The sequence below is a fragment of the Triturus cristatus genome, chromosome 12 (assembly GCF_964204655.1).
Source record: "Triturus cristatus chromosome 12, aTriCri1.1, whole genome shotgun sequence".
NCBI lineage: Eukaryota > Metazoa > Chordata > Amphibia > Caudata > Salamandridae > Triturus > Triturus cristatus.
In genome coordinates this window covers 839,739,675-839,755,333 of record NC_140595.1, presented here as the reverse complement: position 1 = coordinate 839,755,333, position 15,659 = coordinate 839,739,675, and the positions used below count along the sequence as shown (strand labels likewise).

The window sequence follows — 15,659 nt, the reverse complement described above, 5'->3', positions numbered from 1 at the left end:
TGGGCAACAATCCCAAGTGAAATCCAGCAAACGCCTCACCATACCCGACTTAAAGCCCCTGTACCCAACTATTTACTACAGAATACATTTATTAGGGGGTGTAACACGCCAAACATCCCCCCTGAAGCTATGCCCCTGAAGGGAAGCTTTCTACCAGCATCACTCATACAGGGACCTCCTGCCGAGTATACGACTGGCCGCGCCGTTTGACGCACCTTTGCTGTTTAGCAAAAAATCATCACCAACTCCCTGATAGAGAATCCACAACTGGAAGTTCCTCAGAATCAACCTGGCACCCAATCATTAACGTTGCTGCTTTACCCCTCATTCCCAGTCATCAGTTTTACTTTCATTCAATGATTGCTCTCTATCTTAGATACTTAGTGGCCACGAGGTGACATCATCTGGGTGCAAAGAAATTGAATAAATAAGTGAATAGACAAATTGTACCCTGGACATAAACCAGGCCTGTTGCAGCACTTACTTTCAGGTGGAGAGTTGGGCTCCTTCAGGGATCCAGCAGACTCCCCGTTGACCAGCGGTGTCGAGGTCTTGTCATTCGACATGGCGGACAGAGGCTGATGGATACGCCCCCCTTCGTCCTTTGCAGATGCAGCGCCCTCCTCATGCATAGGCGATGCTGGGGACGTGCTGTTTGATGTGAAGTGCTGTGGTGGGGCTCTGCCGTCTCTTTCAAACAGTGACTGGAGCTGCTTGATAGTGTTGGTATGGTCCACTTGTAGAGGGGGTGTAGTGGTCTTGTTACCAGATGGGACTGGTGTTGGCGGGAGGACTGGCTCTTTGTTTTCAATTAGAATGATGGAGGGCTCCACTTTTTGAGGGGATGTGGAGGTCTTGGTAGCTGATGTGACTGGTGTTGGTAGAAGGATGGCCTCTCCTTCTTCCATGAGAGTGGTGGCATGTTCCACTTGTGTTAGTGTTGTAGGGGTCTTACTACTTGATGTCACTGGCTCTTTATTTTCAATCAGAATGATGGAGGGCTCCACCTTTTGAGGGTATGTGGAGGTCTTGGTAGCTGATGTGACTGGTGTTGGTAGAAGGATGGTCTCTCCTTCTTCCATGAGAGTGGTGGCATGTTCCACTTGTGTTAGTGTTGTAGGGGTCTTACTACTTGATGTCACTGGCTCTTTGTTTTCAATCAGAATGATGGAGGGCTCCACTTTTTGAGGGGGTGTGGAGGTCTTGGTAGCTGATGTGACTGGTGTTGGTAGAAGGATGGTCTCTCCTTCTTCCATGAGAGTGGTGGCATGTTCCACTTGTGTTAGTGTTGTAGGGGTCTTACTACTTGATGTCACTGGCTCTTTGTTTTCAATCAGAATGATTGAGGGCTCCACTTTTTGAGGGGATGTGGAGGTCTTGGTACCTGATGTGACTGGTGTTGGCGGATGGACGGGCGTCCCTTTGTTCTTCAGAATGATGGAATGTGTCACCTTGAGAGATGATGCAGACGTCTTGTTACCTGAGGTGAGTGGCACCGGCTGCGGTCCTTGCTCCTTCTCGAACAGTGACTGCAGCTGCTTCAGTGAGGAGGTGTGCTCCCCAGTGGGAGGTGATGTTGGGGTCCTTTTATGTGGTGAGACTGGTTTGGGCTGAGGAGCTTTCTCCCTCTCGAACAGCGACTGGAGTTGCTTTATTGAGCTAACAGGTTCTCCGTTGGTCAGTGATGTTCTCGTCTTCGCACTCGAGGGCTCTGGGACAAGCTCAATCTCTTCCAGTGACTGCATCTGAGGACTCTCGGCTTCCCTAGATGCCGGTGATTCTGGGGTCTCGCTAGCTGAGTGGAGGGGGATGATCAGTATCTCTGGCTCCCATTGGTTGCCCTTCTCATCCATGGTCAAAGGTGGGGAGGAAATCTGAAGGACAAAAAATCGTCCATTAAATGATGTGCACAACTTAATATAATAGTAAAATTTGTTAATACATGTTAAAGGTCACTGGTCACTGACAGAGAAGGGCACGCGCATCATGTGACTTCATGAGTACAGCCTGACACGCCAGGACCTCTTCAAGGCCGGTGGGAAGACAAGTTATTTTACAAGAAAACATCAGCAGAGAAAACCTAATAAGAAAGGTAACAAAGTTAAATTGTCCACATAGCCATTCAGAACCTTAGAGACAAGTACTCCACCATTAATGGATTAGTGTCGTAACTCAACACACAAAATGATTCCCAGCAGGAAGCTGGTGATCAGACATGCACCTTCAGTGAGATATGAAGAACTAAGAAACCCAATCAATCAATGCTTTCCATATATCAAAAACCAAGTATACAACACATTAATGGAAAGACAATAATGCACTGTGACACGCTTTTCTATTCCTATGAGTAATGTTATTTTCAACAAAACATTCAAATATTTACATACTAAAGAATTCCAAATGATATCTTATATTTTAAATAAAAAAGATCTGATTTCATAGGGAAACTGTGTTCTCATGTCTGTTATCATTAAATGGAGTGATACAAACCACAGGTAGGAGCAGTGATTCCCTCATGCTTTCGCCAACTTCAGAGAATCCGCAAAATCAGGAAATACTTTACCTCTTTGAAGCCGTCATCCGAATCATCATTGCCTCAGTTATCTCCCAGATAGATTACGCATATACTCCCTATTTTAGAATTCCAATAGGCCTCAACAACAGGTCACAAATAGCACAAAGGCAGGCAGCTTGGCTGGTCTGTCGACACCCAGACTCTGCCATATCAAGCATTGATACAAAAGCTACGTTGGCTCTCAGAAGTCCAAGCAGGCATGGCTTGGCAGTTCGGGCTGGACTGTTCCCATGAGGCACAGGGTCAGACTGATTTGCATATGGCCATGTCTGAACTGGGGTGGCAGAGTGGGCTAAAGAACGGTGATGGATCAAACCCAGATCTGTTGACTGGGTGTGAGTGTTTGATTGGTTCCGATGCTCCGTCCATCACCACCCCCTTTTGTACCGCTTTGTTCGCCATAAGTTGGCAGGGTATGCTCAGACGTGAGTCCCTTGCTCACTTTGCCACTGGATTCAAGCAAGCCTGGCTGAAGACGGCTGAAATGCCAGAAACCGGTCCTAGGAAGCTTGTTTCCGGTCCAGGGAAGGCATGGCTTGGCAGTTCGGGCTGGACTGTTCCCATGAGGCACATGGTCAGACTGATTTGCATATGGCCATGTCTGAACTGGGGTGGCAGAGTGGGCTAAAGAACGGTGATGGATCAAACCCAGATCTGTTGACTGGGTGTGAGTGTTTGATTGGTTCTGATGCTCCGTCCATCACCACCCCCTTTTGTACCGCTTTGTTCGCCATAAGTTGGCAGGGAATGCTCAGACGTGAGTCCCTTGCTCACTTTGCTACTGGATTCAAGCAAGCCTGGCTGAAGACGGCTGAAATGCCAGAAACCGGTCCTAGGAAGCTTGTTTACGGTCCAGGGAAGGCATGGCTTGGCAGTTCGGGCTGGACTGTTCCCATGAGGCACAGGGTCAGACTGATTTGCATATGGCCATGTCTGAACTTGGGTGGCAGAGTGGGCTAAAGAACGGTGATGGATCAAACCCAGATATGTTGACTGGGTGTGAGTGTTTGGTTGGTTCTGATGCTCCGTCCATCACCACCCCCTTTTGTACCGCCTAATTTTCAAGAAGGCATTTGCATTCACCACATAGTGGCAGCCGCTGCTGATCCTAAAACAATGCACCTCCCACATAGCAATGGAAACACCTCTTTGGAGATGGATCTCTGCAACTAATAATCAATACCACGATGATAAGGATGACCTACCCTATGGTGTGATTCAAGACGTCAGCGACACTGTCGTAAAGCGATGACTAATGAGCGACATTGTCTTAAAGCGATGACCAAAGTGCGACACTGTTGTAAAGCGATGACTAAAGAGCGACACTGCCGTAAAGAGATGACTAAAGAGCGACATTGTCGTAAAGAGATGACTAAAGAGCGACATTGTCGTAAAGAGATGACTATAGAGCGACACTGCCGTAAAGCGATGACTGAAGAATGACATTGTCGTAAAGCGATGACTGAAGAGCGACACTGTCGTAAAACGATGACTGAAGAGCGGCACTGTTGTAAATCGATGACTAAAGAGCGACACTGTCATAAAGCGATGACTGAAGAGCGACACTATCGTAAAGCGATGACTGGAGAGCGACACTATCTTAAAGTGATGACTAAAGAGCGAAATTGTCATAAAGCGATGACTAAAGAGCGACACTGTTGTAAAGCGAAAGACCAACACTGTCATAAAGCGATGACTAAAGAGCGACACTATCGCAAAGAGACGACTAAAGAGCGACATTGTCGTAAAGTGTTGACTAAAGAGCGTCATTGTCTTAAAGCGATGACTTCAGAGTGACAGTATCATAAAGTGATGACTAAAGAGCGACACTGTCGTAAAGAGATGTCTAAAGAGCGGCACTGTCGTAAAGAGATGACTAAACAGCGACATTGTTGTAAAGAGATGACTAAAGAGTGACACTGTCTTAAAGCGATGACTAAAGAGCGACACTGTCTTAAAGCGATGACTAAAGAGCGATGTTGTCGTAAAGAGATGACTAAAGAGCGGCACTGCCGAAAAGCGATGACCAAAGAGTGGCACTGTCGTAAAGAGATGACTAAAGAGCGACATTGTTGTAAAGAAATGACTAAAGAGCGGCACTGTCTTAAAGCGATGACTAAAGGCACATATGTTTTTAATGTTTCCATGTTTGGTGCCCAGGCGGTTCGATCCTCTTATCACCCTGTGAACAGTTTAGCATACTATGGGGCAAAACAACTCCCCATTACCATCCCCTGCCACTGGAGATAGTGTTCATTGTCAAATGTGAAAATATTGTAGGAACATACCCTTATACACTAAAGAGACTTGCTATGCAATTCATCAGTTATGCTTTCACTGCCGCAGGGCAAACTTCACGCTGAGTGAATGCGTATGGGGAACACGTGCTAATGAACCTGGGAGGTAGTGTGGGTCTAATTATAATCTATTCAATATTGTTAACACAACAATACTGTAAACAGTACTGTATTAAACATTAATACAAGCACATGGAAACAGGAAACAATTCACATATATGTACTGCTTATGCTGATATGTGTGAGATTTCCAAGGAGATCAACTGGTGATTTGGTAATTTTTTGGGAGAAATACTACATGTTATGGAAGGTCCAGTGCCTAGATATTAGCATTCTTCATCAATTAAAAGCCCTTGTGCGTTCCTCATGCACAATATCTCATCTACTTCCGCATTATACAGACTGGGTGGATTGTTGTTCTGTCTCCTCTAGCATTTCCCAAGATTTAGTTGTTTCAATTTCCAATACGTTTTTCAAACACCATCAAAATGGCCACATAAGTCTTGCAAGACATGTTCTATGTTTTTGAGAGATTCAACTTATATTTCACACTTTGACTCATTATTCTTCTTTTAATGTCATTAAGGGCAGAATTTGCCAATTTATTATTATGAATGTTTTCTGAGGCATCAGCTTTAGATGTCTCTCTATCAGCCTCTAGGCGTTATTCTATGCTAACACCATTTCGTCCCTCGGTCTTCCCACATACAGGTGACCAGTAACAATGGAGAAATGACTGTGCATTATCGACATGGACAATGTATGAGCAAGAGACGCACATGCTCAAATGTTTCCGGAGGATCCCTGCATGGCCGGTGGCTCTTCTCCAGCAGGCTATATGATCCGGCCTCATACGCAAGTCATGAAGCAGTGTTATGGTCGACGTAGCCGAGGTGGTGAGAGCTTTAACTCACACGGCACGTGCGACCAAGTTACAGATGGGCCTTCACTGAAAGGATGGAAGCGAGATGTCCACAGGACCTTGCTTCCTTTCACCAGCGGTGAGAAGAAGTGGCCGGAGCCAGTTCTAGAAAGATACCACCATGACCTAAAACTACTGCGGTTTCAAGTAATCTTTGTGTGGAAGGGTTCAGGGAACTGGTGGTTGAAATGGCTGCCAAGTAATCCTTGGGTGGAACCATGGGCGTGAGTGGACGCAGGTGGTTCTGATACCAACATCTACCTAGCATCAGCATTCAGGGCTGTTTACGTGTACCAATCCTTGCTTCTAGCATGAGGGAGGTTCCGCGCGATGGCTGCTAACAAGGCGCTGCGTGAGTGCTACTTCTCTTACGGTGTAAAGGGTAAAATGCCTTCCCATGAGACCTAAGACACCATCTACAACCAGTTACACATGCAATGGTGTAACTTTTAAGCGCACTTTGTGGCATCAGTGGCACCTCTGGTGTCTGAACTCGCTGAGGTTTGAGGACGCGGCACCTGGTGTCGCACGAGTCGCGCAAGGTCAGCTGGTACATTTTATCTTTGTCGATGCTGGTATAACTGTATTCAGCACATACATTAATCAATCAAGCTCTTCTGATTAGATTAGGATTCGTGAACATCATTTTCCACAAGTGAACTGTGTTCTTGAGATTAGATTGGGTTTCTGGAAAAGTGCTTCATACGTGAGTGGCAGTTCTTAGGCACTGTGGTGTCAGTGCATGCGTATAGCTGTCTGGAAGATGCCATCTCAATGTAGGGGTGACCTTCGAAAGAACGTCTGCAGCAGTCACGCTCATGACCGCCTCCTCCATCTTCCCCTTCACAGTCCTTCCCCAACAAATACTCCTCCTTGTGGTGGGATGAGCCAACACTCATTGGGTAAGGACTGTGAGGGGGAGGAGTCGACCTTGGAGTAATGGAAATTACCAGTAAGTAACCCGGCATTATACTACCTGACGATTGATGGAACTTTTATTAGATAAACTGGGTCTGGAATTCTGCATGTCGGCTGGTGGGCCAGGTCACAGCCCGCTCCTCTATGAGTAAGTGGTGAAGTGCTTTGGTGGGAGTCGAAAGTGGATTCCTAAACCTTCTTGAAACCCCCAAAAGTTATTCATTTTATGGGTAACGCTAGATCCCGACTGCATGTCCCTGGTCCCTCCATGGCCACTCACTTGGGCACGCGCACTTGTTAACAACCATTTGGAATACATCTGGGCGCATCACAAGCATCATGCGTATTGTGCACCATGAAATCAGTTTGACTTCATTGTGCGAATCAGTCGCACTTTATACATGTGTACAGAGTGGCACTTTCTTGCTATTTCTAAAGAGCTCTAAACACCTATTTGGACAGCCCTTATCTCCATCAGGCCTCCTCCTCATGGCTGAAGTGCTCAGTTACCACCAGCTCATCCCTGGGGGGACCAACCATCGGATTCCATCTCTGGCTCGTGAAGACGTTTGACAAAGTGGGTCCCTTTGAGGCCTCCCTTCCACAGCAACCAGCCCAGTGTCAACTTCCTCAATCTGGACCTAAAATTAATAAACAGTCAAACCAGAAGCCTTGATAGATAGTGAAGGAAACACATGACCAGAAAAACGAAAAACAGGTACAGCAAGACCAAGAATGAACCAGCCAACCATCAAAGAACCGAGAAACTCCCCGCTCCTAACACGCCTGGGTGTCAGTTAACAGGACCAAGAACTTTTCGAAATGATCTAAGAATGTAAGCCCCCAGACTGCATCTGAGACAGCACCCCCCATTCTTAAGAATTCCACCAAACCTTCGAGGGTCATTTGACTAGAAGAACAAGGGCACTTCAGAGCCACATTCTACCAAAGGCTGTGGGTAATCACATCTCACTGCCAACAGGGCCAAAACCTGTCCACGACAATAAGCAATCAAACCTCTGCGTGGCTTCCCACCCGCACCAGGAAGACGACAACGCAGACCCTCATCACCAGCCGACTGGACTACAGCAGCGCACTCTATGCAGGCACCACCACAGAACGGATGCAAAGACTCCAGTCGATCCAGAACGCAGCGGCCAGACTGATCCTCAACGTGCCCAAGAGAACCCACATCACCCAGCACCTGAAAGACCTCCACTGGCTCCCGGTTCACAAGAGATGCCACTTCAAGCTCCTGACCCATGCCTCGAAAGCCCTCCATGACCAAGGACCCTCCTACATGAACCACTGCCTTCACTTCCACCAACCCCCCAGGAACCTCCGCTCCGCACACCTGGCAGAGATCCCTCGCATCCGCCGCTGCCGCACGGGAGTCTCCCACCTCGCCCCCAAAGCCTGGAACACCCTCCACCTCCGCACCTCACCCTCGCTGACTGACTTCATGAAGGGACTCAATATCTGGCTCTTCGACTGAGACCTGCAGCAAGTGCCTGGAGACCCTCACGGGTGACACGCAGCGCTATGTAAATATAATTTGATTGATTGATTGTTTGTTCAACCGACAATCCGTAGAAGATACAACCTAATGTGAACTACCAGCATTGCAGGTCCACCTCCTCCTCCATCCCCCAAATATATTCAAGAGCGTCCTCCGACCTTCACCGGTCAGGGTGGTCACCAGTGAATCACTCTCCACCAGACCGGAGTACTCCCAGTGAATTAATAACAACCTCAGTGAGACCAACTCTGAGAAACAAAGGACTCCATGAGGCCAACTCTGAGAAACAAGGCCCTCCGTGAGGCCGACCCTGAGAAACAAAAGCCTCCGTGAGCTCAACCCTGAGAAACAAAGGCCTCCGTGAGCTCAACCCTGAGAAACAAAGACCTCAGTGAGGTCAACCTTCAGAAACAAAGGACTCTGTGAGGCCAACCCTCAGACACAAAGGACTCTGTGAGGTCAACACTCAGAAACAAAGGCCTCCATGAGGCCAATCGTGAGAAATAAAGGCCTCAGTGAGGTCAACCCTCAGAAACAAAGGACTCCGTGAGGCCACCCCTGAGAAACAAAGGACTCCGTGAGGTCAACCATGAGAAACAAAGGACTCTGTGAGGCCAACCCTGAGAAACTAAGGACTTCATGAGGTCAACCCTGAGAAACAAAGGCCTCAGTGAGGCCAACCCTGAGAAACAGAGGACTCTACCTTGCAGATTAATACCGAGTGACCTATTTCTGGGTAAACTATATGAAAAAGCAGTGTTGGCTGAGATCTCAGATTTCTTTCAGGAAAACATCCTTTGTTTTGACAAACAGGCACGTTTTCAGCCTGCAGGAGGCACGGGTCAGCACTAATCACCATCGGTGGTGACTTTAGGAACAGAGACGCCTCCAACGCCACTCGCCTGCTACGCAGCCTCTCATCAGCAGCTGAGGCTGTGGAGCACAACACACCGCTCTATTCGAAGAGTAAAGGATGCATCTGTGCGGACACAGCCTCAAAGTTAAGGGTGCCTACCTCAGACAAAAAGCAAGAGCCGTGCCTCTGCCCGCGTAGGGGTTCCCACAGTCAGTGCCTGTGTAAATGACGCACACGAATAGCTGCGCACTCAGCAGGTCGGAAGGCGCTTTAGGCGTCGCAGGGGGTTGAAAGCGCTACACCAGCACCAGTGCACTGTAATGCTTGCCACCTGTGGGAGGCGTTGGGGTCAGTACATTTCACTACCTGTGCGGGGGATTCTGCTGGAATGTTGTGCGCTTCCTAAGCCCCCCTCCCCTTATACAATGACAGGTCGTCCCTCCCTGTCCTGAGGCAGGTGCTGGGTACTGACCGGGCCCCTCAGGGGGTGTTGTTCATCAGTAGGCCCTCGGGGCCCCGGGCACCGGTGCTCCATCCAGTGACAGCCTCCTTCGGCAGTCAAGGCTCGCGGAGGGGCCGGGAGCAGCCTAGCGCCGTGCAGGGTTGTACCAATGCTTGTGCTGCCGGACCCGGGGAGCTCACAGACACCGTGAGAGACGAGCGGAGCCTGGGAGAGGCCGAGGGACCTCTGGACCCGCGGGCACTGCCCCGAGAAGAGGAGCCCGGATGACCAGCTCCAGACCACTCCGGGCTCCGTCGGAGTTGGGAGTTCAGTCTAACTCAGCAGCAGACTCCAAACCCAACGGGCTATTACTTTTATCTCTCCAGGCGCTCTGGGAGACATCAGGCCAAAAAGGGAAGCACAACAGTGGCGTGGACTCTGGTGTGGCCCCTGCTGGATAGCCGCACAAGCCTTGGTACTTACAACAGGTGTGCGGGTGGAGTGTAAGGACAGAGGTCCTTGGCTCCTCTATGAGTATAGTGGGGGCCAGAGAGGGGTCCCTCAGATCGGGACAGGGGGCATTCACACCCGGCTGCTGCCTGTGCCCATCATACCATGGCTGAGGAGGCCTCAGGTCACACGGGGGTGGGCGGAGCCTCCGGGGAGGCCTCTGGATGCCAGGTCACAGGGTAGAAATGGCAGGATGTAGGGTGGGGCAGGTGGGGCAGCTGACGGCACCGTGCAGGGCCTTTGTCCGGACACAATGAAGAAGTGAAACCCGACATCTCTTGTACAAATAAAGCTTCCGCTCCCGAGGGGCCTCTCGCGCCGGCGGGCATAGCATGGCTTGGCTGCAAAGGCTGGAATACAGCTGTGTTCTGCAAAGGTGTATATTTCCTTATTTATTTTGGAGTTTCGTAAAATAAAGTGTGCATCTTCCTGCTTGAATCGGTGTCGTCGATGTCCCCATAACCGCAGGGGCGCGACGCACAATGATGGACCCCCCCACCCCCTCACAATGGGATGAGGGGGGCTGAGTCTCCCATATCCCAGAGATACTGGCTGGCCTCTGGCTCAATAAGGGCCCCGTTACCCCTGCATCACTCGGAGGGCCCCGTGTCACTGGTGCAACCTTATGTTAGGTTATTGGAGCTTTTAAAGCGCGCTTATACCCAAGGGTGGCCTGGCGCTGAGTACCGTCTCACTGGTTCCATAGGTATACTGGCTTATTGAGAGAATAGCCATGTCTTCAGCCCCTTCCTGAAGGAGAGGAGCTCGGTGGCATTCCTAAGATGCCCGGGCAAGTTGTTCCAGGCTTTCGCGGCCCAAAAGGAAAAGCTGCTGCCGCCCCAGGTGGCTTGTTTTACTCGGAGAACAGTCGCTTGTGTGCAGTTGACGAACTCCATGTCTGACTGCGGCAAACCTTGGTGTGCCCGTTAGCAGCCTAGCCGCCGCATTTTGCACTAGCCGGAGTCTGGAGAGATGTTTTTTTTTTAATGCTCAGGTACAGACTGTGACAATAATTCAGCCGTGACAAAATGAGGGCTGAGACAGCAGTCCTACAGCAGTTCTCTGGTAGGAACATTTTTATTTTCCTCAAGATTCTAAGAAGGAAAAAGCTCGACGAAACAACTCCGCTGACCTGATCTCCACAGTCAAGTTTATTGTCCATAATAACTCCCAGGTTCTTGGCTTTGGCCGTGGGAGCTGGAGGCTTGCCCATTTTCTTCAGGCCACAGGTCCGGTGTCCAGAGGTTGGGGTTATTTCCAAATATAATGCCCTTGGTTTTGCCTGCATTAAGTTTTAGGCAATTGCAGGCCATCCAGCCAGACATGTCTTTCAGACAGTCATGGCATCTCAAAGCCATTTACGCTTCTTTACCTCGTTATACGGAAAACACAATTTGTGTGTTGTCCGCATAAGATGTAAGTTGAAGCCCGAAGGATCTTATCAAAGCTGCCAGCAGACTGACATATATATTAAAGAGCGTGGGGCTAAGGGAAGACCCCTAAGGCACCCCGCATGGGAGGGAGAAGGGCTTAGATCTATCCCTCCCCAGATACACGGTTTGTGTTCTATTGGCCAGAAATGATTTCAGGAGGCTCCAGGCCCTACCCGGAACCCCTGCCTTTGATAAACGGCCCATCAAAACATCATGATGGACCTTATCGAAGGCTGCTGACAAGTCCAGCATGATCAGAATCGCCAAGCCTCCCTGGTCCACCGCTTCTCTCACCTCCTCAGTGGCTTTAATAAGAGCTTGCTCCGTGCTGTGTCCTGTACGAAAGCCAAACTGTGTGGGGTCTAGCGCGTTGGTGTTCTGAAAAAAACGTGCTAACTTGTCCATTGATGGCCTTCTCTATCATTTTGGCCGGCAGCAGAAGTCGTGAAATAGGTCTGTAGTTGTTAGGATCATTTTTGTCCAAATTCGTTTTTTTTTATCAGCGGAAGTATTGAGGCTGATTTCCAGGTTTTAGGGTATTGACCTGACTCAGTGATGGTGTTGAGCAATGGCGTAAGGGTAGAAGCGATGACCTCTGGGATGCTTTTGATCACGGACACTGGACAAGGGTCCAGGGGATACCCGGACCGAGACGCCAACAGAAGTTTAATTACCTCCAGAGTCTCAAGTGGTCTAAAACCCTCTAACATATGTGGAGAGGTAGTGGTTGCCGGCATAGGGTTGGCTGCCACACCACCCAACTCTCCTTGAGGGTTGATGAAAGCGGAGAAGATAACTTCCACCTTGTTGAGAAAGAAGGAGGCTAACGATCCACACAAAGCTGGGCTTCTGTGAATATGCGATTTTGCGGGGTTCGTAAGATTGGTAACAGTTCTGAACAATTCTTTAGAAAAGGATTTGGCCTCTTTTATCTGCTCCGCGAAATATATATTTTTTGATTCTAGGAGTAACTTTTTATTGATAGAGAGGCTTTCTTTATACGCTTCTTTATTTCTAATATTGTACTCTTTCCTCCACGCCCTCTCCAGCCTCTTGCAGTCTGTTTTGTGCTTTTGCAGGTTCGCAGAGAAGCAAGGTGCAGAGGGCTGGGCTCGCTTAGAGGTGTTAAATTTAGCCAGTGCAAATTTGCCACATGTGGCCTCGATCCGTCTCGAGTAAGCCGCCGTGGCCTCTTCAAGATTCGTTGGAAGATTTGGGCTAGTTATTTTCAGAAAACGTGTCAGTCGTGCCCCCCAGCCGCTCGTGTGGTCAGTGCAGCTGTTCACCAGGAGAGTGCACAGCCACGACCTTGTCGTCCTCTCAGGTGAGGGGAGGAAACCAGGTCCGGCCTGCACTCAGGGATGGACTGGGGGCCCAAAAGCAAACCTGTAGAAGAATGGTCAAACCAGCCTCCTCCCTTCGTCTCCTCACACAATTTCTCTCTTTTCACCCAGTCTCTCTTCTTCTCTCCTGTCTCTTCTCTCTCTCTGATGTCTGTCCCCCCACCTCTCCTCTTCCTTCTCCTCTTTCTTTCTTCATCTCTCCTATTTCTTCTCCATCTCTGATGGCTGTCTCTCTACCTCTCCCCTTCCTCGCCCCCTGTCTCTCTTCTTCTCTCCTGTCTCTTCTCTCTCTCTGATGGCTCTCTACCCACCTCTCCCCTTTTACATACCTTCAAACAGCACTAGAAGAACTGTCTGCAAACGAGATTTGGGAGATGTCAATACCACCATTATCTTTTAAAAATACGAATTAATAGATTAACAAAACATCTATCACTTCTAAAGGATAACGAGTTATTCATCAAAAGATCACATGCCTGGATGACAGTGAATGAATACACTACCCTCAAACTGCAACCATATCTAGAAATTCCATGGACAAGGCAAACAAAGAACTTATTTATGACCATAAGATTTGACAACCTACCGGGTCTCATGCACGCTAAGCCTTGGTTGAGACCAACTAAGCCACCCCCGTAGATTATGCAACCGATGGGAAGAAAACGTTATACATTTGGTTTGCATATGTACATCATTGAAGGTTGAATAAAAGGCCTGTCCGACCTGACCACACTTAGGCCTACTCTTAAATTCAACGCGCCAACACCACCCCGAGGTCAGAGTCTGCCTAGGGGCTGGCCCAGCAGGACGTCCTCTTCAAGTCACCAAACCACATGCCTTCATCAGCCTTATTATAGTGACACCCGGGCATGAGGTTTCCAATCCTGGTCTACCATTGTGCAGAAAGATGCATTCTGGGAGCTGTAGTCTTGATGTACTTCCATTGAAGCAACAGGAATATGTGGTTTTCCAGCTTCAAATGCTGGAGATTACCAGAATCACAGACTTTGTGACCGCAGAGTCACTGCTTACAAGGTACTAAAACCATTGTGCATGTCAGGAATGTCGTTCCAACTCGCAAAATGCCTTTTGCGACACATTCTGTATTGAAAACAGGAGGGCAGCAAAAGAGGTGTCCACCTGCTATTTCTGAGTGCAGTGCATCTATAAAGGATTTGTGGCTGCAATTCCAGTGGGGAGCTTCCACTCAGGAAATACTGGTGGCAGTGGTGAGGGACCTCAAGGGGTGCAGATGACCAGACCGCTTGCAATCAGAGAATACAAGTGGGTGGCCTCGAGGGGAGCGTATGACCAGGCCGCTTCCAATCAGAGAATACGAGTGGGTGGCCGCGAGGGGAGCGGATGACCAGACCGCTTCCAATCAGAGAATACGAGTGGGTGGCCTTGAGGAGAGCAGAGGACCAGGCCGCTTCCAATCAGAGAATACGAGTGGGTGGCCTCGAGGGGAGCGGATAACCAGGCCGCTTCCAATCAGAGAATACGAGTGGGTGTCCTCGAGGACAGAGGATGGCCAGACCGCTTCCAATCAGGGAAGACGAGTGGGTGGCCTCGAGGACAGAGGATGGCCAGACCACTTCCAATCAGGGAATACAAGTGGGTGGCTTCGAGGACAGAGGATGGTCAGACCGCTTCCAATCAGAGAATACGAGTGGGTGGCCTCGAGGACAGAGGATGGCTAGACCGCTTCCAATCAGAGAATACGAGTGGGTGGCCTCGAGGACAGAGGATGGCCAGACCGCTTCCAATCAGAGAATATGAGTGGATGGCCTCGAGGACAGAGGATGACCAGCCAGCTTCCAATCAGAGAATACGAGAGGATGGCCTCGAGGGGAGCGGATGACGAGGCCGCTTCCAATCAGGGAATACGAGTGGGTGGCCTCGAGGGGAGCGGATGACCAGGCTGCTTCCAATCAGAGAATACGAGTGGGGGGTCTCGAGGGGAGCGTATGACCAGACCGCTTTCAATCAGAGAATACGAGTGGGTGGCCGCGAGGGGAGCGGATGACCAGATCGCTTCCAATCAGAGAATACGAGTGGGTGGCCTCGAGAGGAGCAGATGACCAGACCGCTTCCAATCAGAGAATACGAGTGGGTGGCCTTGAGGAGAGCAGATGACCAGGCAGCTTCCAATCAGAGAATACGAGTGGGTGGCCTCGAGGGGAGAGAATAACCAGGCCGCTTCCAATCAGATAATACGAGTGGGTGGCCTCGAGGGGAGCGGATAACCAGGCCGCTTCCAATCAGAGAATACGAGTGGGTGTCCTCGAGGACCGAGGATGGCCAGACTGCTTCCAATCAGGGAAGACGAGTAGGTGGCCTCGAGGACAGAGGATGGCCAGACCGCTTCCAATCAGAGAATACGAGTGGGTGGCCTCGAGGACAGAGGATGGCTAGACCGCTTCCAATCAGAGAATACGAGTGGGTGGCCGCGAGGGGAGCGGATGACCAGACCGCTTCCAATCAGAGAATACGAGTGGGTGGCCTCGAGGGGAGCAGATGACCAGACCGCTTCCAATCAGAGAATACGAGTGGGTGGCCTTGAGGAGAGCAGAGGACCAGGCCGCTTCCAATCAGAGAATACGAGTGGGTGGCCTCGAGGGGAGCGGATAACCAGGCCGCTTCCAATCAGAGAATACGAGTGGGTGTCCTCGAGGACAGAGGATGGCCAGACCGCTTCCAATCAGGGAAGACGAGTGGGTGGCCTCGAGGACAGAGGATGGCCAGACCACTTCCAATCAGGGAATACAAGTGGGTGGTCTCGAGGACAGAGGATGGCCAGACCGCTTCCAATCAGAGAATACGAGTGGGTGGCCTCGAGGACAG

At 49.8% G+C, this 15,659-nt stretch overlaps 1 protein-coding gene across 1 annotated transcript in view; it reads right to left on the bottom strand.

Moving 5' to 3' along the window:
• Window positions 1-15,659, bottom strand: part of LOC146783029 (uncharacterized) — a 197,592-nt gene that overhangs the window by 113,620 nt on the left and 68,313 nt on the right. Inside the window, exon 2 of the mRNA XM_085639492.1 lies at window positions 485-1,874. Within this exon, the coding sequence (XP_085495618.1) occupies window positions 485-1,853 (1,369 nt within the window). The 5' untranslated portion in view covers window positions 1,854-1,874. The remainder of the gene's footprint in view (window positions 1-484; window positions 1,875-15,659) is intronic.